The sequence below is a fragment of the Oryzias latipes genome, chromosome 13 (genome assembly GCF_053564925.1).
Source record: "Oryzias latipes strain Hd-rR chromosome 13, Olatipes_Hd-rR_3.1".
NCBI lineage: Eukaryota > Metazoa > Chordata > Actinopteri > Beloniformes > Adrianichthyidae > Oryzias > Oryzias latipes.
Genome location: NC_136249.1, coordinates 25506446 through 25531774, shown reverse-complemented (window position 1 = coordinate 25531774; position 25329 = coordinate 25506446). Strand labels below are relative to the sequence as shown.

Genomic DNA, 25329 nt, shown 5'->3' with positions numbered 1-25329 from the left:
AAATAAAATGATGGTAAAGCTTTAATATGTGATGTAGGACGTCCAACGGCTGGCCACAAGCTCCCTGCTCTGCTCCATTCTGATGCACCAACTTCTAGCCAAGAATATCTATCATTAGGCCAATTTCTAATGAACTGTCGCTCTGCAGAAACTATGTCCAAGATAACAGTTTGGTGGGGTTTTTTTGGCTAAAAACAGCATAATCATAATCGATCAGAAGATGATTGAAGTAGGACTTTAAGTGACTTCAATTCAACCAGACAAAAACATTGCATGAAAATAACTTTATTGTAGACACTTTTTGACTGAATCATGCATTTATTCTTGCTGTTATTTTCCCTGTTCTTCCTTGGTTTTCTTCTATTCCATTTCCAAGTCCTCCAAATCCACAGTAACCTCTGATTTGAACCAAGGTGAGGGGGAGGGGACATATGGATCATACGTCCAATGAGGATACACTCTTTTGTATAAATTCATCAGGACGGTGTCTTGGGACCGCAGCTGGTTGTCAAAGACACACTTCATGTGACCATGTGTTCCTGCAATTTTAGTACACAAGTTAGGATGTACAAAAGACAAAACTTTAAAAACAACAACAACAAAAAAGGACAAAATACAAAATTTGGGGAAATATAATCTCACCTAATGCTTCTTTGATGTGGCCTCTGCGACCCCATTTTGTCCTCAGCTCCACTGGTTTGAACCACATGATGTCCTCTGACACAAACACAACCAAAGAGGGTTTACACTCCAAGGAAACACACACCCGACTTTATCACAGCAGCTGGGACGTCCTCTCACCTCTGTTAAAGAACATGTAACGGACAACAGCTGAGCGTCGGTTAATTTTGAAAGGGTGTCCGCTAAGGACAATCCTCTTCAGTACAACTCTCTGGGGGTCGCAGCTAAGCAGACTCCCGGTAGCCACCAGGTCCTGCACACCTGTGAGGAAACAACAGCTGCTGCTGATCTACCTCAGGTTTCTTAATGTGAAATGAACTGACACAGACAAAATGCTTTTAAAATGTAAATAGAAAGAAGATGATCATCCAAAAAAAAAAAATCTGTTTTAGAAATCCAAACGGGTCTTGACATCTCACCGTCTGTTCTTTGTTTGAAGAGAAGGACTCCAGCAGGAGGGAAGGTGATGGGGGCATACAACGACACCACAGTGGGAGCATCGGGCCTCAGGAAGCGCTCCATCTTATGCTTGTCGGCTAAAAAAGGAGTTAAACAATCAATAATTATTGGCCATAATAAATGTAAAAGCACATAATTCAGTTTTAGTGCTCCTGTTACCGTTTTTTCTGGCATTTGAACTGGTGTTCGTGGCATTTTGGAGATTTCTAAGTCCCAATCCAAATTCTTCCCCTATCTCTCTGGCTGCTCCCTATCCCTCAAACTGTGGGGGCATTATAGGGGTGCCCAAAACAGTTTTTTGAATGAAAAACCCCTGTGGTGGGTGTGTGTGTGTGTGTGCGCGCCATCCATCCATGCCACGCTGTGCCGTGGAGGAGAAGCGCTTTTCTTCATGGGGTGTGCTCTGAAGCACAGACATTTACATGTAAATGTAACTAATGACTTTTTGTTTAAGCAGTACTTTTTGAAAGTGCATTTTCTGAGTGCTGGCAGCTACGCGCTTATGTGGATGACCGGTGACTACTGATGACGTCATTGAGTGGGAGTGACGCCCGAATCAAAAGAAGCAATTTCCTATAACTAGGGGTAGGGCGAAGCTGTAGGGGTAAAATGTGGATTTGGCCGAAGTCTGTACATTTAGCTCAGGAGAGACAGGTGTCCTACCTGATGTGTGCTGAGAGAATATCGGGGAAGCCCGAAACCTCCGGAATCCACAGTGGAACACAAGCTCCTCTTTGGATTTGATTGGCTCTGTGTTACTGGGGTGTCTTTGCACCAAGACATGCATCACCGACATCTGCGGAAGGAATAAAAGCTTCAGTGTGGTCTGTGGCACACTGCCGTTTGTGTGACCGTGCAGCAGTACCTTCTGTTCATGAGGCAGGAGAGACACCAACACCAGGGGTTTTCCAGACTGGACACTCTCGATCACAGAAAACGGCACATTGATGATGTGCAGCGTCACGTACCAGCCACTCTGAAACGAGCATAGGTTCAAATACCCAGTGACTGTTCAGTTCCAGATGAAAATGGCGTCTCCTTTTACCAGCGCGCCCTCATCCTCGGCTGCAGCCTCTGCCAGTATGCGTCTGCGGGTGCGTTCAAAGCTCTGGAACTGGAAGATGCGCGAGTAGTTGTGAGGCAAGTTCTCCATGGGGTCCCAAGGGGAGGTGCGGAAACTCTTTAAGCCCCTGTAGCGCTGGAACCTTGGAGTAAAAGACAAAAAAAAGTCATGGGGTGGTATCTGAAGAGGGCAGCAGAGAAAGGTCCTACATGAGAGCACACCAACCTGGTTCTGGCAGGTGTATCAAGGGGCGTGTCCACCTCATCAGGGAACATCTCATGGGATCGAGCCTCCCGGTAGAGTTTCAGACCTTCTTCTTCTCCTGCTTGATCCATGTTCTCATCATAGCGATGATCTGCTCCTGCTCTCTCTGTGGAGCACACCTCCTCTTCTTCCTCTTCGTCTTCCTCCTCTTCTGAGACGCCGCTTGAATCAGGTTCCTAAGCAGAAAAAATGTTTGTTTTGATGCTCTAGAGTAAAATCATGATGTCAAAGGGGACTGCAATCAATTGAAGGAGGCCAACTTTATTGATGAAGCAAATTCCAAAAAGACAAAGGCTATGTCTGAATTCCCTCCCCACTACCTTTCTACTAAAAACTCTCTATCATCTAGTGCCCGGGATTTTAGAAGCTATTCGGACGCCATGCTCACAATTTGTTTTTTTATATGGAAAATATGACGTAACATTAGAAATATGAACATTTTACAAAAACTTTATGAATTCACTGTTTTCTGAAATTGTAAACTGCAATGGTTAATAAAAAAAAAATTGAAATATTTTTTTCACATATTTTTCACTTGAAAAATCATTCAAATGAAATGCTTTGTGGTATATTCACCAATCTAGTGATCACCACTGCACATCGAGACTTCTGGGAAATTTCTAGGGCACTGGATTTTAGAATTGTAGATTTACACAGCCAAAAACATGGTGAACGCAATATAAAGCGCACTAAGGAATTCAGACTTAACCTAATATCTTCTTTTTTGTTTCATAGCAAAAGGTCTAGAAACACAAGCTGGACAACTGTCCAGCGGATATTTTCTACAAAATACAACGAAACCAAAACCCTTTCATAATGCAAATCCTAAACTCCCACCATGACAAATGTTTTTATTGATTTTTTTTTATTTTTGGAGGCCATCTCTCCCACCTGCATGGTTCTGGTTGTAATCTTTCTGCCATTACATAAATCATTTTCCCAGCTTTTAAGTCATTTCTTGATATGTATGTTCATTTCTTTAATCCTTTTATTAATCAGTTTTCTTTTTACAACTATAATCACAGTTTTAACCCTGTTGCCATTGCCATCTACTAGCAAACCACAAAGTTCTGTTTTTAATAAATCTTTTAACTTTTTTCTTCTTTTAAAACTTTTTATTTCTGCATCCAGGTCGGAATTTTAGAATTAATGATTTTCCTCTCATTGAGTTTAAAAACTCATATCACATTTCTGCTGACAAAACAACGTCTCTAAGCTTAAATCAAGTGCATAACTTGAGCAAAACCAAAAACTACAGCTGTGTTCATGATGGCGTTTGTGTCTGTTTGTGTAGGCGGGTTCAGAGCTCCCTGGAGTCACACTGTCTAATATTTGCATTGTGTTTATATTGTGCAAGTTTCCAAATGTTCAGGACAGGACATCCTCTCTTGTCTTACAATTTCAACTTCCATGTCATTAATTTGCTAAAGGAAAGGAACCTTTAGAAAACACATGCTTCACCTCTGCCATCAAGCTGGCATAGTGCAGTCAAAGCCTGATGGTTGAGCGGAAAGAACTCTGCATGGGGTTGATTCAAAAGTTCTCCGACACCCCTGCTGCACAATAACAATAATCCTCATCATTTGAAGTACCCTTTTCCATTGTTACCCTCTCTGAGGTAGGTATTCCTGTGAGTGCTAATAACAGCTCCAGATCCTAAGGAACCGGTTGCATAAGGAAAGGTTCGCCAGTTTCTTTTCAAGCAAAGTTGCAAAGAAATAAATGGCCAACCCTTCCCTTCGTCCAGACGGGAAGTTTGCTTCACAAGACAGGAAGACAGGAGGCTTCTCTCGGGACCCCCTGCTCCAAACACTATTGTTGTGTTGTGGTAAGCAGCCTGGCACGGTGAGCCACAGACGGACACTGAGAAAACAAACAGTGCCTCCAACCAGCAGCGTGCAATGACTGTGGGTCACGTATGCAGGTTTCAGCCCCAGAAACACAGACACTCCACACCTTCTGCTCAATATGCTCATCCTTCACATGTTTGGAGTCCCTCTTGCATCACCCATGCTGTTGCTATAACAACAAAATGCAACTGGACCACTTACAGATTGTAATAAATCCTTAAATGTATACCTGGGAGTCATTCTCTTCATCGTCTTTATCCATAGGTTCATCCATCATGCTGTCATCATCATCATCACTGCTTTCTCCATCTAAATCATCCACTTCCTCCTCATTGTCATCAACGATCCATGTTGCTTGGTAGTCTGATGTTCCTTTGGGGACCTTCATGGTTTTGCTTTTTCTGGCCTCTGAACAATAAAGAGAACTTTCAATCCTCCGCGCTCAGACTCTTTGATCAGTTATCTGTCTGATAAAGCAGGCAGTACAAGCTGTGTTTCTGCACCTTCAGCCTCCAAAAGCTCTGCTTCTGTCGGCCATGTTTGCTCGCCGTCCATGGGGTCCACCTCGGCCTCTGACTGCAGACTCTCTCTGAGGGAGGGGTCAGCTTTCATGAGAACTCGCACAGGAGCTTCGGTAACATCTCTTTCCTGTGGGGTCAAACAAAACTTGTAGTTGTTTTTTGTTTTTTTTAAACATCCTAAATAGCATAAAATGCACTTTCACGACAGATAAAGTCTGTGTTTTAACTCTAAGTAGAAAGAACATGCATTGATTCTGCACACTATTACAGTAATACATGTTTTATTGATGCATCCTTACAGATTTGAATGAAGGAATGAAGGTCAAAGTCAAGTTAGCTAATTTAAGAGATCCTTAAAAACATTGAGATCCAAGCAGGAAACCTTTCTGATTTAACTCTCTGTCGTGTAAGAAAATATGCAAATTTATCTGGTTTGTAAACTGGACTCAACCTGTCACATCCTTTTTTAAAGTATTTAAAAGTCAATGAACACCTACCTGCATCTCCACCTCTTGGATTTTTCCAGGTTTTGCCGTTCTGGGTGTTGTTAAGTTGAGTGGAAGTGGGTCAGATGGAGCATCAATCTGACTGAGCTGGAAGTCTCCGTGACCGCTGATGTGCACCAATCGGTGTACCCCAAGAAGATGGCCTCGAACATACCCAGAAACACAGAGCGTGCCAAGGCCGGTGCGCCCGCTGTCGGTTCCCTCTACAGGGCCGTTGGGTGAAAAAGTAACGTTCTGTGCTATAAGATGGGAACGCCTGGAACGAAAACCCAGCTTTCTTTGTCGCTGAGATCCCAGGTGTCTGAGAAGCAGAGTTGCATCCTGCTCAGAGTCCAGGGGGAAAAGACGGGCATCTGGAAAGCGGACCTCTGCTATTTTTGACAAAGCTCTTCTGGATTCGACCCTCTTCTTCACAGGAACGTCTGACATACCCTGGCACACTAGTGCTGGGAGGGAGTTGAGAGACAAGAAGTTACAAAATATTCAAGAAAATAATAAGTTGATAATAAAACCCTCAAAAAAGTGTCAATTTTGTCCACCACAGGAAAACTAACCATGGCTGGGGAGGCCTTGGGCGAAGAGGCATGACAGACAATATTCTCCGTAGCTGTCCCAACCTTCAGCAGAATCCATGACAAACACCAGGGTGTCTGCAATCTTTGCCACGTCCAGCAGGGAGTGCATGTCAGCTGTTCAACCAGACCAGGAGGTTTCAGAACGCGGAAACAGAAAATGATCACAAAGTCATGAGGACAGAAAATCATTGCAACGTAAATACAAATCTCAAATCTAACATCATTTTTTTAGTTATAAAACTAGTGGGACAGAAATGTTGCCTGCCAAAATGTCTGCCAAACAGACATTTACATAAAATCAAGTCCTACTTGTTCAAAAAGGATCTCAATAAAGATGTTTGTGCTTTTATTACAACCTGCTTTAACTGCTCTAATGCTATTCATGACACATTAACTAAGCTTCCTTTTTGAACTACAAATTCCACAGAGAGCTATAAATAGCTTTTTAATTGGTACCTGCTGACGTGGAACTCCAGTTTCAGCTACCTATATATAGCGATCCTTGCAGGTGTGTGGATCAGTATTTGCTACTGATAGCAACGCAGAAGAAGAATTGCTGTCCAAAACAAACATGGAATCTGATCTTTTTCCTCCTATACTTTATATTTTTCTTATTTGAATCGAGACAATACTTTTTTTCCCCCCTTTCTTGGACTATTACTGGACAGTAAGTAATCAAACTGGGTCACAAAGACACGGAAGTACAGCTGGTGGCGCCGTCAATCACATGCAGCTCATGCAGTATTGAAGGTAATGATTGCCGTAAGAAAAAAAAAGACTTAATGATTTCATGAGCCCAGGCATGGAGATATGATTACAGACGCTTTTGTAGAACTTTTCAAAATGAACAAACCTGATCTCTCAACGTCTTCCATGCATTTTATATGAAAAGTGCTTTATAAATAAAGTTTGATTGCTTGTTTGATTATAAACAAAATATACAGTAAACAGTTTGTGTAGCAGTGAGGCTAAAAATATGACGGATGCTTCTCCCTCATTCGACAGAAGCATCTAGTTTACAAACACATTTTCGGACAAGCGTTGAGCATCAAATTTGATGTGTGTCAAAAGAGGTAGAGGTTACAAATTTAACGCATGTCAAAAAAGAGGGAGAGGACGCGAATTTGAGTGTGCATTGCGTTCGGTGTGAATAAAAAATTATACCGGGCTTGGCAATTTGGTCAGTAACGTCGGACTTTTCTCCCAAAAGTGCAACTTATACTCCGGAGCAATCTGTATGAGTTTTTCTTCTTTATAATGTATTTTTTGGGTCCTGCGACTTATACTGCAGTGCGACTTATACACCAGAAAATACATTAAGTAGCATGTTTCCCAGCTGTGTGGTTTTCTAAATGAGCTTTTTCTCTTTGCTTCTAAAGGTTTTTTTTTAATTCAAGTTAACTATGACGATGTATCAAAGCAAAGTTTCTTTTTTACATCAATCAAAACATACCTGTGCTCTGACTAAGAAAGGTGAACCTCAGTTTGAAACGAGGCAGAATGAGCCCAAAGCTGTCGCTAACGCCACTGATGCACCCCTCCTGCTGCACAATTCCTCCAGAGCCTTCTTCTCTTAGCAGCTTAGTTACAGCACCAGCATCCGCTCCTGCATGTAGGGATACCACCACAACCAAATGAGGAGGTCCGTCCCTGCTGCCCAGACGCCGCTTTTCTGTCAGGATCTACAACAGCAAGAAACAGAAAGTCTGTAGCATCAAACAAGAATGTGAGGTATTGTTTTATCAAACAGTACATGAAATACCATGTCCTTCTTATTTCTGCGTAGCTGGTTGGCCTTGTGCCTTCTGTCCATCTTCTTCAGCTCCTTCCGTTGTTTTTTTGTGAGGGCTGTCACTGAAACTCTCCCTGTGGGACAGTTAAACACAAATATGCAAAAGGTGGTGTGCTGCAAGTGGTTCCCTAAAGGTAAATACAGAATCGTCTTTGCCGGTGGTTCGTTTGTTCTTTCAGAGATAGAAATAGGAGCTGTTATGAAAGAATGGGGGGAGGGGGTAAAAATGTGATTAATAAACAGTAATACTGAAGCATAAAACTGCAAACTACAAAACAAAGATTGACTATCTTTAAGGATAAAAATAACCTCTAAAATCACATAAAATCACATCATATGTTAAGCAAAAATACATAATTTAATTATCGTCTTTCATAAAAGTAACTAAATTAAGTAATAAAGCCTTTACAGTTTAAAAGGAAGATATCTTTATGAATCCAAGAATTCAAATAATAAAAAAGTGCAACTACGTGATCTGAGTTGACTACAGAGGGTACAAAAAACAAGATTTCTAATATAAACTGTTTTAAGAATCCACATTTGGAAGTAGTCTTGTTTAGCTAAAAATGAAGAGTAATCACCTATTAAATGGGGATAAAGAAACCCTAACAAAGTGGCTGTGTTTTTACAAGGTTCATCTCTCTTTATTACTTTGTTATGGATGATAATAATGCACCGATAAAACACTAAAGGCGTGAAAACTAGCTTTTCAATATGAAATACCAGATCCCGAAGATCCATCTCAGTCTGCAATAATATGTATAAATATAAATCAAATGTCAATATATCAAATAAGAAGTCGTCAAAAAGGTCGTTTATAGTTCGTCTGTTATGGACTCGTGTTAATTTTTCAGAGAGCTTTAACCAGTTCATTTCTAATAATATACTTTCCACGTACACTGCGTGACAGGATTTTATTCAAAAAACCTACTAAAAAAAAGGCACGTCGTCACGTGCGCATAGGAACAGCAGCCCCAAGATACTCCAACAAGAAGAAAAACGCGTCGTGACTGAGCATCACTTACCTTTGTTTTCTCTTTCAATGTCACCTTTCGTCCGATGTTTACCATGTTTGTGTACTTTATTTTTCTGTTTGTATATGCCAGCTCTGTGGCCCTGCTGTTTTTCCCCGTCAGCAGCCATTTTCACCATGTGGGAATGTCGGCGAAATGAACTTCCGCATATCCTCTGACGTCATGAAAGAGGCGTTTCTAGGACCACGTTGTCTTCTTCAGAATAAAAGTCTTGCAAGTCAAAAAATTTGGAACATTATATTTGGATTTTCTCTCTCGTTATAATGTAATAATATTTAAATCGCACAGCATTGTAAATTGTCTTCAACAAAAATGTAACACCCTACAATGTATTTGTAACAGATTTGCACTGTGTGAAGAATTTGGTATATGATCAGATGCTTTTCTTTAAAAGGGAGCAAAAAACAGATGTTGTTTTTTTTTTTACTATTATGTGCAGACTTTTTATTTAACCTTTATTTTACCAGGAAGTCCCTTGAGATAAAATGTATTTTTCGAGAAAGATGTTACCGAATACAAAATGTTTTCAAGCATAACTTGACAACCAATTTCTATTCTATTTTAAAGGATGTCATTTGACAAGCCTGCTATAGCTTCAATAAATCTTTGGAGAAAATTAAAGAATTAAAATCTTATCTTTGACCACTATAAAAACAAATATGCCTAAGGGAAAACTTTAGGCAATAAAAAACACACTTTTAGTAGAGACGAAAACTAAATTTTCAGTCGACATTTATGTAATAATTAAGCTTTTTGACACAGTTTCTTTCCATTTCACAAAAGGTGTAATCCCAGGACACTCTACAGCAAAAGAGAATAGGTTTATTTAAAGTTTAAGAAAATATAGCAAAAAGCATTTCCAAAGTGGAAATTTAAATACTTAATGAGTATAGCTTTTCAGTTTGCCATCAATATTGACGTTTGAGAAAAATGTTTCAGCCTGGCACAAATAACTTAGGAAACGCATTAAAGGCAGGGATAAAAAAAATACATTTAGTAAAAAAGTGATCAAATATCACATACAAAGAAACATTTTTAAAAATGTAGTTCCTGTGTGTCTTCCAGTACAGCCTTTATGGTCCATCCAGTGGCATCGCCATGGGGATGATTAAAAAACTGAATGTCTCATTTATTAGTCCTGTTCTCTTACTAAGGTGTTGAAAAAGCTCAAATAAACAGGTTGTATAAAAAAAAAACAAGTTTGAAATATCTTTGCCTAAAAGAAACTTAAAGCTTTTCTAAAATGTCTGATAACTGTGTTACATTTCTGAAAGAAAATTTTTAAAAAACAAAGTCAGAGTTGGATAACTAAATTTGGGTTACCACAGAAGTACTACTTGGTTTTCCTTGATACTTATCTGGGCACCCCTGATTGTTTTTTGTTTTTTTTCTGGAGGTGCCCCTGTTTGTTGTTGCTTATTGTAAGTTAAAGCCGGTTCTGATAGACAGTTCTCAGAAAAGACCTTTGTGGAGCTGGACATCTCTAAAGCACGCTAACCATGGATGATAGGGAGGGAAAAACACTTCCTCAAACAGGAACAATAACCAAAACTTCAAATCTGGCAGTGGGCGGGGCTTGGATTTGAAAGGCGGGGCTGTTGGACGTCCAACTCTGCCTTCTTCTCGCAGGCTGCTGCCTCCTTAAATCTCTGGATTTTGTTGGGACAGTTTCCTGCAACAGGCGGGGCCGAACTGTTGTTTGCAACATGTCGAAAGAGGACAGACAGTTGAGTTTAGATAGCTACTCTCACATAACTTAACAGCTCAGTTAACAGCGTGCTAGCCTAAAAGACCCAATTTGTCAGTAGGATTCGTGGATGTCTTCGGGGCTTGTTTATGGGTGTGTCGGAGAGATTTGAAGTTTCATCACGTTTTTCCAACCCATTTTCGTCAAGCAAGGCCGTAGTGGAACCGTTGGCAGCCATCTTTGGACCAGCCTGGGAGTGGGACCTGACGACTGAGACACCCCAGTTACTTTAAGGGTGGGGATTACAACATTTGGAGCTGTCTTGTCGGAGTAAAGCAAACATATGACAGCGACATTAGGTACCTAATACGACTTGGCGCGCAACGTTACGTCGTTTGCCGTGAAAGAGAGATTACGTCTTATAGTTTTAAATTTGTTTTGAAATATCCGACACACTCAAACCTGAAGCTGGCCTGTCAGCCCAAGGCGAGTTTTTTTGCTAACATGCTAAGCTAACTTAGCAAACATTACACAGATTTGTTTTTACATTTCAGAGAAATGCCTGTTCGTTTAGACGAAATGTTTAATTTCGCGAAAGTCAAAACATATGTCCAGTAGTTGCTGTTTTATTTAAAACGGCGAGTATTTCCCCTACTACTTTACCGTAACTTGGCTACGAGTTAAGTTTTTCTCGTGTGGCTAATATGAAAAACAACGATTCTTGTTTATATGCTCATGTTTTGAATGTCTCAAAACCTCTTATTTGGGGGGATATTTTAGTTTTTTAACCTAATCTTTAAAAAAATCAAGGGTTTTACATTCTTAATCATTGAATACAACTAAAATATAAGTTAGTATAACTATGTTGCAATCAAATTGAGGAGAAACACCTCAGGTAACCACGTCCTTTAGGTTAGGGAGAGAGAGAAAGGTAAGGCTCGGCTGCCTCCTAAACACGAAAACAACTATTTCAATGATTTTAAGATAATAAATCACAAAATCACTATTTGCTGATATTAACATTAACTTTTTTATACGTAGTTGCTGTGAAATCCTGAATTTGTGTACGCCAGGTGGAAATGTTTTCAATTGGTCAGACCAGATCATGCAATCTTTCTGTTGTTTTTCTCAAGGAAAATATCAGTTCTTTGTTTTGAAACGTCAAGTATTTCCTTAAAGTAGTTACAACTTACTGTGATAAAATTGGAATGTATAGTCATGCCTTAGTTTTGAAGTTTTAAAAGGAAGTTGGAGATCAAATTGCTACTTAGTTAAAGATAATCTCTGGTTAAAATGGCTCATCAGAGCCCATGCTTGGTGCAGCTTGAACAGGAAATGCTGGGAAATGCAGTGTAGTGAAGCCATACATGGGGAAGTCCAGCCCTCCAGCTTTGTTGTCTTGTCCAACAGCATTCTTCTGCACGTGTTTGTGTTAGCTGGATTGCTGGGGTGTTTCATGAAGGTATTGGTTATCCTTACTTTTCTCCTATTGTGTCCACGATTGAAAAGGCCATCGGGAAATATGACAGCAAAGCTCGCTAAGGGGCAACAGTGTTCTAAAGAACAACAGCAATAAAGAGCCACAGTCCTTCATGCTAATGAGGTTTTTATTTCAGGCCTGTGGCTGCATCTGTGCAGAATAGTGGGCTGTTCTGTGTTGTTGTGAGACAAAAGATGTCTGCTTGAACTAGGGGATGTTTCTCCCAGGCTGGGAAAGAAGTCTTGTGACTCTGGCGTCAGCTTTGCATCTGTTTGCAACTGATCATCTGAGGCACATGAACTCAGTGCATTCTCCTCAGTGATCTTTTATGGTCTTGAAAATACGCAAGTAAAATTATGTAATTGAGAACATTTTATTTGCAATTTTAAACTTAATTTAAATTGCACCTGAATTCTGTAGTGTTTCATTTTATTTTTTAGTATTTTTGGTATTAAAATACACACATTTTTTCATAGATTTTGTTCTTATGTATATTCTTTATGACGATCCCTTCTAGGGTGAACTTACAATCATATCACATACCTTAAACATATTGTTTTGTATTACTGTTGTGGAGTTATCAAAAGTCCAGACAAACTCAAAGCAGCTGTGTGGTTAAAATTCATGTGTTGCATTTGGAGGATAATAAACAAACCCTGAGATTATACACCTTGTACAGTTCAGCTACTTCAAGTAAACAAGGAGCCGCTGTACTGAAACGCTTTGTAGCAGCTCAGGTATCGGCTAATTAGAAAAGCAAGAAACGTTTCAAAAAAATGCATTCTTTTCTTGTCTCCTGACATGATCTGGATGTTCAGTACTGTAGCTGCTGTCACTATGGAAACGGTTATCTGATGCCATATCAAGTCATTGGAAATTCAGGCCTGTCTGTTGTTTTGTACCTGACTTCAAAGTTTACCTAATATTTTGCATAGTTTTCTTTATTTTGACTCATTAAGGTTTAGTTTGTGTTTGTCAGTATTTTGTCTTTAAATCTAAAAAAGAATGGTTAAATGACCATAGGAAATGTAGAAAATCTTACTACAAAAAATGTACAAGTCTCTTAATTTATTTATATTTACTTCCTGTTCTATGCTCCAGTAATATAATTCCCACATTTTATAATATAAATTCTTGAGGTTTTTTTACTCTGCTGTGATTTCTCAATACATCTTCTTCTTTTTTGTTTATTTTAGCTTTGAAGTCATATGAAACCACTGTTCCGCCGATGATCCACAGACGAAGGCTTTTGCGTCGCCGTCGCAGACCCAGATAGTTCCCGGCGGCAGTGGCACTGCCCCCCCCAACTCCCCACAATGCCCAACAGTAGTCGGGCGGGGTGTCTAAAGGACCCCGACGTTGCGGAACTCTTTTTCAAAGAGGATCCGGAAAAGCTCTTTACAGATCTGCAAGAGATAGGCCATGGCAGCTTTGGTGCTGTATATTTTGTAAGTACTTCATTCAGTCAAGGTTTTTCCCCTCTCTGACCTCAAAACTACTTCTAAACAGGCTACAAAAAAAAAAAAAAAAAAAAACAGCAACCGTATTCACTTCAAAGGACGATACTTACGGTAGTTGGCATATGTGTACACAAGCTGGCCTAGGTGAAGGGCCTGGTGGAATGGTGTCTGCCCTTTTACTGGGAGATTGTGGGTGATATCTCTAAAAATGCTGTCCAGTGACATTTGGCATTAAAGGATTAGATTAGAGGGGTGAAACTACCAAATGGTCTGGAACGTGGTTGACCGCAGTCTACCGCTTCCTACAAAAACATTATTCTCAAATGTAATGAAAAGCTAACATCACCCACTCAGCTGTGTGACCACTAATGATACTTGACATTAACAAGTAGTGGTGAGGTTTTTCTTTTTTCTTAAAAAAAAAAAACTCAACTAATAGTCCAGATCAAGTTTTAAAATGATAGAAATCATATGTTTAGTAAATAGTTTATCAAATATTTATTAAACGCATTACAAAATCAATTTTGTGCTTTTGCTTTAATCTGGATTTTTCTTCTTCTCATTTTGTCTCATGTTGAGGCATACCTATGGTAGAGGTATACCTTTCTCATCTTTTTAAGTGAGAGAACTTGCTCAACTGGTGGCTGACTAAATACTTTTTTGCACCACTGTAAGTCTTGCATCATTCCTAACAAAGATGAAACTTTAGTGTGCTTTGTGCTCATTTTTCAGGCACGGGATGTGCGGACAAATGACGTGGTGGCCATCAAGAAGATGTCTTACCTTGGGAAGCAGTCCACGGAGGTTTGTTTGCTTGCATGTTTTTATGTGGCTAAAAATGAAGTGTTTTGGAATGAGTCTATTAATGTTAAACTTTTCTGCTCTTCTAGTGGAGAGTGTGTGTGTGTGTGTATGTATATATGTGTATGTATGTATATATATATATATATATATATATATATATATATATATATATATATATATATATATATATATATATATATATATATATATATATATATTAAAAACATACAATTTTCTAAAGTCAGTTCATTTCTTTTGGATCACCATCGTTCGTTCTACCAAACTGGCAAATCGGAGAGCAATTAAAGGCTCATCTTTTATAGAAGCATCACACAAAACACCACATGAATAGGCTGCACTTAACTACCTGTTTATTGTAGACGTCAGACAGTTAGGTGGATTTAATCTTGTTCTAAACCTATTTGATGCAAGAATCTAATCTTTCAAAAGCAACTGATGCGTATATTTTGTCTTTATCCAAATGCATCATGTTCAAAATTCTGGGTAAATTCTGTTATTCGTTAAACTTTATTTTATCCTAATATACACCATGATTTTCTACAACATCTGACGTTAGCTCTGAGCGTTCAGCCGGCATCCTCGCTGTCCCCTTTTAACCATTTTAAATTTCATGCTTATAGCCAGGTTTTTGACACAGCATGAGACTGCTGTTGGTCTCTCTTGGGGAATTTTCTAATTTTTTGCTGGTGCATTTTTATTGTTTTTTCTTTTGCCTCTATCCGTGTAACTATTTTACTATGTCACTTATTTGATTTATATACTTTTTGTTTTAACCTTTCAGTTGTGGTCTTGTAATGTTTGTCAACTTGTTTGTGGTCATGCAAAGCGCCGTATAAATAAATGGGATTTATTTGAATGTTGCATCGGTATTTTTCTGCTAAATTAGTCCAATAGTTTCATTTTAGCATCCTGATGCTATTCATTTTAAAACAATTGATATGGAAAGGTAAATAAAATACCTGATTGTGTGAGATAGTAACAAATAAAATAAATACTATACCTTTTTTTGTTGGGACTAAAGATTAGAAATGTCTGTTTGGTTTTTTGTTGCCCTGACGTTTGTAAAGTTTTTATCTGTATGACATCAAAGGTTAAAAAAAAAATCCTATCAGACCGAATATGCATAAATGAATTTAATGCGTTTTTTTGTGGTTTACAGAAATGGCAAGACATAATTAAGGAAGTGAAATTCCTGCGGAGGATAAAACACCCAAACAGCATAGAGTATAAAGGATGCTTCCTTCGAGAGACTACAGCGTGGGTAAGATAAGAATGTCTCAAGGTAAAGTGATTTGTGGTTAAGGACAAAAACTAATCACCTCTAAACCCTAATTTCAATCCAGCTGGTTATGGAGTATTGTTTAGGATCTGCTTCTGATTTGTTAGAAGGTGAGTTTAAAGCTTTTGGGATTCATAATCAATGGTCTATGATTAAAATTAGTCGATAAATTGGTCTCTCTGCGTTTTGTTTTTTCTCATCCTGTTATGTCCCTAATGACGCATCCCTTTTAGTTCACAAGAAACCTCTGCAAGAAGTTGAAATAGCTGCAATTACCGATGGTGCTCTGCAAGGTTTGGCTTACCTTCACTCCCACAACATGATACACCGGTGAGTGTTTTCAGTCTGAAGGAACATGCTATGTATGGTGTAACGCCCTCAGGCGTCCTGCATTCTGACTCAAACTTTAATCATTTCCCTCGAAATGTTCTATAGCGACATCAAGGCAGGAAACATCTTGTTAACAGAGCCGGGTCAAGTAAAGCTTGCCGACTTTGGGTCTGCCTCAATTGCCTGTCCTGCAAATTCCTTTGTTGGAACTCCTTATTGGTATGCAGTTATACCTGTATAGAAAATATTGAGTATAGAACTTTTGCAGACTTCTAATCTAATCATTTATTGCCTTGTTTTATGCTATATTTTTTTCTCTTAGGATGGCCCCAGAGGTCATTTTAGCCATGGATGAGGGTCAGTATGATGGAAAGGTGGACATTTGGTCTTTGGGAATTACCTGCATTGAATTAGGTATGTCACTGTTACTTATCCCCGGGGCGTGGATTGGTACCGGTTTATGGGTCACGGGGTACTGGGCAGCAGAAAAAAAAATGTAATTGGATGATATCCATTTTATGGATTATCTGATGCTAATCCATGCTTTAGTTTGGAAAAACTCCCAAATTCTCTCCCCCATATCAGTCCATGGGTAACATAAAATGTTGTGACTAGCTCTCTGTTATTAGGACACTGCTAATAGAGTTTTACCCGTTATTATTGGCATTTGAAAATACCTCTCCCCCACAGCTTAAAAGTCAGATGAGGCTGAATTCGGTTTCTGAATAGGATTTTTAGCTTCCACTCTGACGGATAAAACCCCGTTCACACCACACACGCATGGAATTTTTAAGACCGTTTAGGGCTTTACATACAAAGCATGTAGTAACTGAACGTGTGCTGAAAATAAAACCAAGTCAGACTTTGACAAATCAGGGACTTGGATTTGCTAATGACATGTGGATAGCATCCTTTTTAATTCACAGAAGTGCCAACAGTTTGGAGAAATTAATAACTGTGCCTGGCTGGAATTTCAGTACACAAAGTCCCTCATATCAGAATATACCTCGGAAAGAAAAAGCCTGGATCAAGATTAAAAGATTTGAACCGCTTTGACATTTTCCACCAACCCTCTTCCAACCGTAGGTGGTGGACTTGCGCTAGCGACAGTCCAGTGTGAACAGCATATGCTAAAAGCACCTTCAAGAATGCGTTTTCCAATATGCTGCACATCCCCAATGTGAGCGAAGCGTTTAGAGAAAATCTGACACATTCAAATGTTTCTACATGGACTTTAGTGTAACAGTTTCTTTTTAATGTAGATATTATTTAGGACCATTTTAATGTGATAAATAAGTCCCTAACCTTTCCCTCTAAAGTTCAGTGAAACCAGAAACAAAACAAATACAGGCTGGTCCGTGAAAATAAGTTGGACACTACTAGTGTGAAGTACAGCTGACACTCAGAATAAGTTTGTTGATCAAGGTGTGTATTTTTTTGTGTTTATGTGTAAACTGTTTTTCCTGAATCTGCTTCTAGCTGAAAGAAAGCCTCCACTGTTCAACATGAATGCAATGAGTGCCTTATATCATATAGCACAGAATGAGAGTCCAACGCTGCAGTCTACTGAATGGTGAGTTTGTTTGAAAGAATAATTTGTAATAATGATAATAAGAATTAAAATAATAAATTTTATAATTGATAATTTTAGTACGTTGCTGTTTTAAGCAAACTACATCACTACACACATCGCTCCATTTTGTCTTCTCTTCACATTCCTTAACTCATCTGTAGGACGGATGACTTTGGAAATTTTGTCGAGTCTTGCCTTCAGAAAATTCCCCAAGAGAGACCAAACTCAGAGGAGCTTCTAAAGGTACAGATCAAAAATAGCCATGCTAGATTCCTTTTTCTTTTCTTTCTTACACGTGTACTTATACAGTCTCATTTTTATCAGTAGAGAACCTAACCTTTCCATTTTTTTTTTTTTTAGCATTCATTTGTCCAACGCAAACGACCAGAATCTGTTCTGACAGACCTGATCAATCGCACCAAGGATGCAGTTCGAGAACTAGACAATCTGCAGTATCGTAAACGGAAAAAGATCTTGTTTCAGGAAGCCCACAATGGGCCCACGACTGAGACGCAAGATGAAGAGGAGGTGTGTGATGTTTTCCTCGGAGTTCTGGACTTTTTGATTTTCGGTTTATGTCCGCTGGAAAAGGAACTTTTTTACTGTCTGTATTTTGTGTAGGAGGGAGACCCCAGTTTGTGTAAGATCGGCACAGTAAACAGCGTGGGAAGCAACCAGTCCATCCCCAGTGTGTCAATCAGTGCCAGTTCTCAAAGCAGCTCTGTCAACAGTCTGAACGATGTAGGAGATGACAAGAGTGAAGTTGGCAAAGACGAGATATCCAACAGTTCCGTCATACATATGCCAGTAAGTGGCTGGAGCTCTAATGTACAGTGAGACTTTAATCATTCACAGTTCTTATCTTACAATGTTTTAAACTTTTTTTTTTTTTTTTAAGGATCCAGAAAAATGTGATAAACAGGCAGAGCCTCACCAACGACCAACAGAGCCAAACAATCCTGAACAAACTACACAAAAACCGAAACGAACCGTGAACCGTGAACACTTTGCCACTATACGCACAGCTTCAGTGGTAACGTTACAGATACTTGAATTCTATAGTCAAATGGATGATCGCTGCAATAACCAACAAAAATATTCATTTGGAGCAAAAAAGTTTAAGGAATAATTCGCCAGAAAGCAAATTTGTATTCATGAATATTTTTGATGTTCAGCAAATACTTGATTGACAGTATAGCATTTTTCTTTTTTTAATCATAAAAGGTGTTTTTTATTTAGCTTGTCTGTAATGGATATTGCATTTCAGGCTGATGTCTTATGGTGGTTTTTACAGAGTACTTAAAAAAAAAACAACCTGTTGTCTGTTTCCCAGCTCACTCGCCAGATTAAGGAACATGAGCAGGATTCTGAGTTAAGACAGCAGATGCTGGGCTACAAGCGCATGAGGCGGCAGCATCAGAAACAGCTGATGGCTCTGGAGAACAAGCTGAAGGCTGAAATAGACGAGCACAGGCTCCGTCTGGACAAAGAGCTGGAAAACCAAAGGAACAACTTTGCCCAGGAGATGGACAAGCTGGTCAAGAAGCACCAGGCTTCCATGGATAAAGAAGTATGATTTTTAGCACAGAAGTGCTCCAACTTCACAGTTATGCTTTTATTCACTAAAAAGGATGTCTTGTATTTAAATTAGCAAAAACCTTATTTTTTTTTCTCTTTGCTAAAATCTATTGGGTTCAAATTTCTTCATTGTTAGATCTATGTCTAATGAAAATATTCAATTATATTTTGTAATTTCAAAATAATTGACAAAATGAAAGACAAAGGTTTTTTTTACACTATAGCTTAGCACAGACATCAGTTTTTACTATGTAAAAATATTTGTTGCTAACAACCATTGAAAAGAGGATAGGAAATAATTAAAGACTTTCAGAAGACATTGGGGAGGAGCTGGAATTCGTTAGTTACTAGATTCTGGCATTTGGTTTAGTTTTATTTTATATTAGATTTTTTGTTTTTTTTCTGAGAATGATATAATTTCTGCAGGTGATTGTGTGGTGGTGTTTAGAAGCAGGGGGGCCATCAGTTGAATTAACGTATTTCTCTCGTCAAAACCAGTTCTCCAAGTGCTTCGCTTTCGCTTTCATCTCTAGCTCAGTGTTTTTCCCTGTTTGGCCTGCAGTCTGCACCATGAATTTTTGCTAAAATTACTAAAACACAGAATAGTAATTAAATTAAATTGTGATTTTTAAAATGATTAACTGTAGATATATTAAGTAGATTACTTGTTTTTCAGACAAAAACCTTTTGTAATGACGAAAAGAAGTTCCAACAAAACATCCAGAGTCAGCAGAAGAAAGAACTTAACATCTTCATCGAGACCCAGAAACGGGAGTACAAGCTTCGCAAGGAGCAACTCAAAGAGGTTGGACGGCTCATTGCATTCATCTTTCTCTTTTGATTTATCTCCGTGTGATTACAGTTTAAGGTCCTCATTATTATTTTCTTGTGTGTTTTTGCTGATTTTTGTTTTAGGAGCTAAATGAACACCAGTCAACACCCAAGAAGAAGAAGCAGGAATGGCTTTCCAAACAGAAGGAGAATCTCCAGGTCTACCAAGCCGCAAAGGAGGCAGAGCTACAGCGCAGACAAAGGGATTTCCTGGAGCAAGAATGTCGCCGATTCAACAAAAAGAAATTGATCGAACGTCACAATATTGAAAAAGACTTGCTACAAGAGGTCAGCCGACGGAATTTAGAGAGATGTAAAATGTCAGTCCCCTTTCTTATTTATTTTTTAATTGATCCAAATGTCTGTCATCAGGAGTTAAACAAGCGTCAGACTCAGAAAGACCTTGAACACGCCATGCTTCTCCGGCACCACGAATCCATGCAAGAGCTGGAGTTTCGCCACCTAAACACCATCCAGAAAACCAGAAGTGAGCTGACCCGTCTGCAACATCAGACGGAGCTGCTCAACCAGCTGGAGTACAACAAGAAGATGGAGCGGGAACTGAGACGTAAACACGCCATGGAAGTACGCCAGCAACCCAAGTGCCTTAAGGTTCGTAGAGGTTTTTGGATACATGTGTTCATTTAATAGTCACTAACCCCGTCCCTGAATCTTTTTTTCTTTTAATTAGTTGCAGAACCATTTTGTCATCTAATCTTTAGTTTCAATTCTTAGAGGAACGTTTCTGAAATTTTGGGAAAGAAGGATTTACTGATGCGTAAGCTTTGAAAGAAATTTGATATATTTTTTCTTCCTCGTAAATGAGGCTGTTGCATGTCTTTAACGAGGTTTATTCTATTGACCTTTGAGATCAACAAATCCCACTTTTTGATAAAACTGATCTGAAAATGTCCCACATGGCGGCAGCAGCTGACTGTATCACACTTTTGAAGCCTTATGTTTTTCTTTGTAAGATCATTTCAGACTCGTTCATGTGACCGGCTGTTTGATTGGAATCACTTTCCCAACATGTTACTGGTTCATTTTCGACTTATCTTTCCTTTGTACTGGTGTATAATGAAAACGCACACATCATGTATTTATGTAAGTACCGTAATTTCCGGACTACAAGCCGCTACTTTTTTCCTGCGCTTACAGCCTTGCGGCTTATTCAGTGACGCGGCTGATTTATGGATTTAATTGGCGGCCGCCATGTACGTACTTTCGAACTCAGTGAATAGTTTGAATTCTCTAACACCAAGCACGAGGCATTTTTATTCAACACACCTCTTAGCAGCCAAACAGCATGGACTTGACTTCAGGTCTTAGACACTTCAGTCATGGTTCAACAAAACGAAACACGCATGCCCGGCCGCATCCCAGAATCCTTTGGGGCCATTAGACCCAACGTGCACGTGATCGCCGCTACATTATGATGAAGCTTTCAAGTTAAAAGCAATGGTTAAAAGCAGCGTAAAAAAGTCCACCGTCACCAACGGGTTTGGAAAAGCCAGTTTGCTGCGTGACGGAGAGAACAGCGCATGGAGTGAATTTACACTCCATTTACGGTTTCTAAGGTAACCGTAAAAGCGGAATTTTGCTTTGAAAAACTCACAGCCTCCGTGTGAGCTGGAGACATCTCCTGCTGTTTGAGCTGCGGGGCCGATGGCAGTCTGATGGCTCCCACACGTAACAACGCACCCGCCCCTCATACACAAAACGTACAGTATTAAGTCCGATTGCTTTGCACAGAAACGATTTGCTCCATCCACCGGCGCAACGGGGACGAAGTGCTCCTCCTTGAAGCCGCCCTGGCCAGAGGTGTCGGAGTAGATAGGAAGGGGAGACAAGGAGCGCGCGGGGCGGGAGCGGAGCGCAGAGGCGTCCTCGGAGTGCAGAGGCTTCTGAATTCTGACGCACGCGCCGCACTGAGGTGCGCGTATCGCGCTGAGGCGCGCGCTTTTCAGTCGCCGCTGCTGTATTTTACCGTTGTGTTTTCTAACCAGTCCTGTTACTCCCATAACACTGCTGCGACACAAGCGGAAGGAGAGCTTTTCCCGTTCACCCCTCCATGCACTGCTGCTACTTGCTAATTCTTAAACACGTACAACAGAATGGCGAGCCGGGCGTTGGCCCCGCCTTTAGCCCCTAAGACTCATGGGAAATGTGGAATCGTGGATGTAAATTTCCTCATTATAACTGAGGGATGTAATGTTGATTATATGGTTACTGTTTGTAATTTTATGTTAGATACCTAGATTGTCAATAAGTAAAAAAAAAATGAAATAAAAACACCATAACTGAGGGACTTGTGAACAGAATAGAGGTCCATGCTGTTTGACAGATGTCGATACACTCAAATACGTGACCCAGAGTCAAAACTGGCACCACCCACAATGTGCTAATGAATTGCACTCACTCTGGGATGCTGGGCGTGATCTGTCAGTATGGCAATATCGCCTAACACATGCGCGGCTTGTACTCTGACGCGGCTAGTGTATGTATAAAAGCAGTCAAACACGTGAATATGAGTGGGTGCGGCTTGTAATCGGGTGCGCTTTGCAGTCCGGAATTTACGGTAATACAAGTAATGCACATGTTTTTTTGTAGTCTAAAGAACAGCAGATCAAGAAGCAATTTCAGGACACATGTAAGATCCAGACCCGGCAGTACAAAGCACTAAGGAACCATCTGCTGGAAACCACGCCAAAGTGCGAGCACAAGGCTGTTCTTGAGCGACTAATGGTGGAGCAGCAGCGTAAACTGGCCATCTTGGCCGAACAATACGACCAGACCATTTCTGAAATGTTTTCCACCCAGACGGTGAGTAGTAATGCAAAAGAAGTCAAAGAAAAGCTTTAGTACTTTTTGCCACCTCAACAACATTTTGAAAACGTCTTTTTTTTTTTTGGTTTGTTTTTTTAAATGAGTCTTTTTCACCCTTTATGTCTCCCCAAAGCTTCGTCTGGATGAGACTCAGGAGGCTCAGCGCCAAACTTTAATAATGCAGTTACAGAAGGAGCAGGAGCTCCTCAATGCCTACCAGAGCAAGATCAAGATGCAGATCGAGGCTCATCATGAGCGTGAGAAACGCCACCTGGAGGACAGAGTGGCACTGCGACGAGGCCTGCTGGAGCAAAAGGTTTGCCTCTTGACGTGGTTATTCTCATGGGAACCCTTGACACTGTCTGTGTGTGACTCAGACTGCACACAAGGATAGGATAATAAGTTATTTAACCTGCAAAACGAGATGCAAATTGTCTTCTGATAGTTCTTTATGATCTAAAATCAATCTTGCTTTACATTTCTGTTCTTACTGAACCTAATTGTGCCACCTTCACCTCCTTCTCCCTTTTTAAATTAGATTAAGGAGGAGATGCACGCTTTCCAGAAGGAACACCAAGAGCGAACCAGAAGACTGCTAGAACGGCAAGCTCGACAAGTTGAGGCTTTTGATTCTGAGAGCATGCGTTTGGGCTTTAGCGGCATGCTGCTTTCAAACATCCAACCAGACGCTCTTAGCCACAGCTTTCCCGGGGCCTCAGGAGGTTCTACTCAACATCTGCAATTTCAGTCGTCCAGGAGCTCTGAAGGACTTCAGCGAAACAGCTGTTTTAGCATAGGGTCAAACCACCAATACAGTTTTCACTATGAGAGGATGCTGGAGTAGTTCTGGGTAAGTTTAGCAAGAGTTTCCCTTAAGGAAGCTTCAATTAAATTATAGGTATTTTCAGGTGCAAGGAAGTTATTCAAAGTAATTGACTTGACCATGAGCGCAGGCTTGACGCCATTTAACTGAACCCCTACTGAGAAGTGTTGGAGCCTGAAAGAATTACACTAACAGTTGAAAAGGTCGTGGTTTAAACCTGAAAACCAGCATGACTACATCAAATGCACACTTCTATGATGACATCGTAGAAACGTAGAACTAAATCAATGCACACTATTGAAAAAGGACAAACGCACCCAAGGTGGTGGGGTATGTGGCAAATGCACTTATGACTTTTAAAAGCTCTAGCAGTTTTTCTCTAGATCCTATTTTTCTCATATTTTTTTCCACTCTGTTATTAAATCGAATAACGGTAAACAAAAAATATAGACGAGCCATTTCTGCTCTCAGAAGATACTTTCCCTTGTGGACAGCAAAGATGCAGTTTTAAAAGCTTAATATCATTTTCCACTGATAATAAAAGGTGCAGGCTTCTCACCATAGTGTTAAATTACAGAGAGGAAATTATTACACAAACTGCTTTCCTAAAAGTAAGTCTAAAGCATGTAACTCCTTCATTTTGAAGATGATTTTAGTTTTCGTTTTGCGAACAGACAAAATGCCTTGTATCCTTTTTTTATTTGTTGTGATCACATGGGAGTATTTTTGCAGTTGACCAGCTGTGTCTTAGATTTACAGAGTTTGTTCTCCCCTGTTGTGCACCTTTTTTAAGCTTTTGTTTTCATTCCACTCTAATTTTTCAGATGTCTATTTTCTAACCATGTTCTGGGATATTATCTGTTTATTGGAAGATATGCAAGTGCCGATGGGTTTCCTTAAGGTTTTATTGTATATACAGATGCCATCATAGCAGTTACATTGTCCTTCAAATGTCACTGCTACTGCTTATTACAGAAATGAAAGAAAAAGTTTAAAGCCGCTTTTATTGTGGTGTGATTATTGGTTATTGTATAATATTTTATAGAGATATTATTGGATTCCTACAAAAAAATCAAAATCCAAGACCAAGTTTTTATATCTCAGGCCAATGAAACCTCTTATATGCCAACTTTCAGGCTTCTATTGACCGTTTTGGTTCACTTTAATTTTATGATTGTAATACATAGCCCATTGTTTTTGTCTTTTACATTTTTTTTTTACCTTGACTCCAACATGTTTTTAAGTCTTTTCTTTTCATGTTTTTTTTTTATTTTTATTTTAACTTGGGTGTCAGATTCTGTTTTTCTACTGACTGAACGCATGTGGGATACCAAATGCGAATTGCCAACTGAAAAATGTAAATCTGTATATAATCACTTTATCATACCATTGTTGCCAAGCCCAGGCAGCACTGCATTTGTCTAGTCTCCCAAGTTTACAAGTTTACGTTTGGACAAATGACAGGAAATGTATGGTTCTGGTTTAGTAGCCAAAGTGAAAATGCTTTAAAGAAGAAAAGAAAAAAATAGATGGTGTGACAGGCAAATGATAAGATTGCATTTCTTTGTAAATGTCAGTATTCTTTGGCACATTATTACCACTACAACACACATAACCTGTATTAAAATGTATAGATGGTGGATTTTAATGAATGTCAGCAATTGTGAATATACTACAGAAAAGATAGTAAAGTACTAAAAGTGGATTTTAATTTTGTAAAAATGAATAAAAAAACCGATTGCATTTATTATATTGTTTTTATTGTATTTACCATTGTGTTGGGAGAGGGACTTTAAAGAATCTGTTGTAATAAAGAAATTTAGGAATATTTACTCTGTAGTTACCTTGTTCTTCTTATCCCGGGACAAAGTAACCTTTGGTTGAATGCTGGG

The 25329-nt window shown here is 39.4% G+C and overlaps 2 protein-coding genes across 5 annotated transcripts; one reads left to right on the top strand and one right to left on the bottom strand.

The window, feature by feature from the left end:
* Nucleotides 1–269: 269 nt before the first annotated feature.
* tsr1 (TSR1 ribosome maturation factor) lies at nt 270–8911 on the bottom strand. Its single transcript, XM_011482414.4, has 15 exons — nt 8737–8911; nt 7682–7785; nt 7373–7601; nt 5899–6033; nt 5336–5790; nt 4821–4965; nt 4547–4725; nt 2429–2643; nt 2186–2345; nt 2006–2116; nt 1804–1936; nt 1101–1217; nt 802–942; nt 643–717; nt 270–539 (listed from the first exon to the last, which is right to left on the bottom strand). Exons 1-15 carry the CDS (start codon nt 8861–8863, stop codon nt 361–363), a joined length of 2505 nt encoding a protein of 834 aa, XP_011480716.1. The 5' UTR covers nt 8864–8911; the 3' UTR covers nt 270–360.
* A 1370-nt stretch (nt 8912–10281) lies between these two features.
* Nucleotides 10282–25269, top strand: taok1a (TAO kinase 1a). 4 transcript variants are annotated; one of them, XM_078929397.1, is made up of 20 exons: nt 10282–10471; nt 13109–13360; nt 14105–14176; nt 15357–15458; nt 15541–15586; nt 15710–15806; nt 15912–16025; nt 16129–16220; nt 17286–17379; nt 17541–17622; nt 17740–17907; nt 18001–18186; nt 18278–18412; nt 18713–18949; nt 19634–19762; nt 19873–20076; nt 20161–20400; nt 22399–22611; nt 22748–22930; nt 23153–25269. In XM_078929397.1, exons 2-20 carry the CDS (start codon nt 13229–13231, stop codon nt 23456–23458), a joined length of 2832 nt encoding a protein of 943 aa, XP_078785523.1. In that variant the 5' UTR covers nt 10282–10471; nt 13109–13228; the 3' UTR covers nt 23459–25269. The 4 variants fall into 4 exon arrangements, with proteins under 4 accessions (XP_078785523.1, XP_023817794.1, XP_023817795.1 ...); XM_023962026.2 differs by having other exon boundaries at nt 10312–10727; XM_023962027.2 differs by having other exon boundaries at nt 10319–10791.
* The last annotated feature ends 60 nt before the right edge of the window (nt 25270–25329 follow it).

Bases quoted from the DNA above. Each gene is read 5' to 3' on its own strand.
- tsr1 (XM_011482414.4), bottom strand. From the start codon at position 8,863: ATGGTGAAAATGGCTGCTGACGGGGAAAAACAGCAGGGCCACAGAGCT. The intron at 7,786-8,736 runs GTAAGTGATGCT...ACTGTCCCACAG, and splicing joins CATTGAAAGAGAAAACAAAG to GGAGAGTTTCAGTGACAGCC. The intron at 2,117-2,185 runs GTAAAAGGAGAC...TGCTCGTTTCAG, and splicing joins CCGAGGATGAGGGCGCGCTG to AGTGGCTGGTACGTGACGCT.
- taok1a (XM_078929397.1), top strand. From the start codon at position 13,229: ATGCCCAACAGTAGTCGGGCGGGGTGTCTAAAGGACCCCGACGTTGCG. The intron at 13,361-14,104 runs GTAAGTACTTCA...CTCATTTTTCAG, and splicing joins GCTTTGGTGCTGTATATTTT to GCACGGGATGTGCGGACAAA. The intron at 18,187-18,277 runs GTAAGTGGCTGG...TTTTTTTTTAAG, and splicing joins GTTCCGTCATACATATGCCA to GATCCAGAAAAATGTGATAA.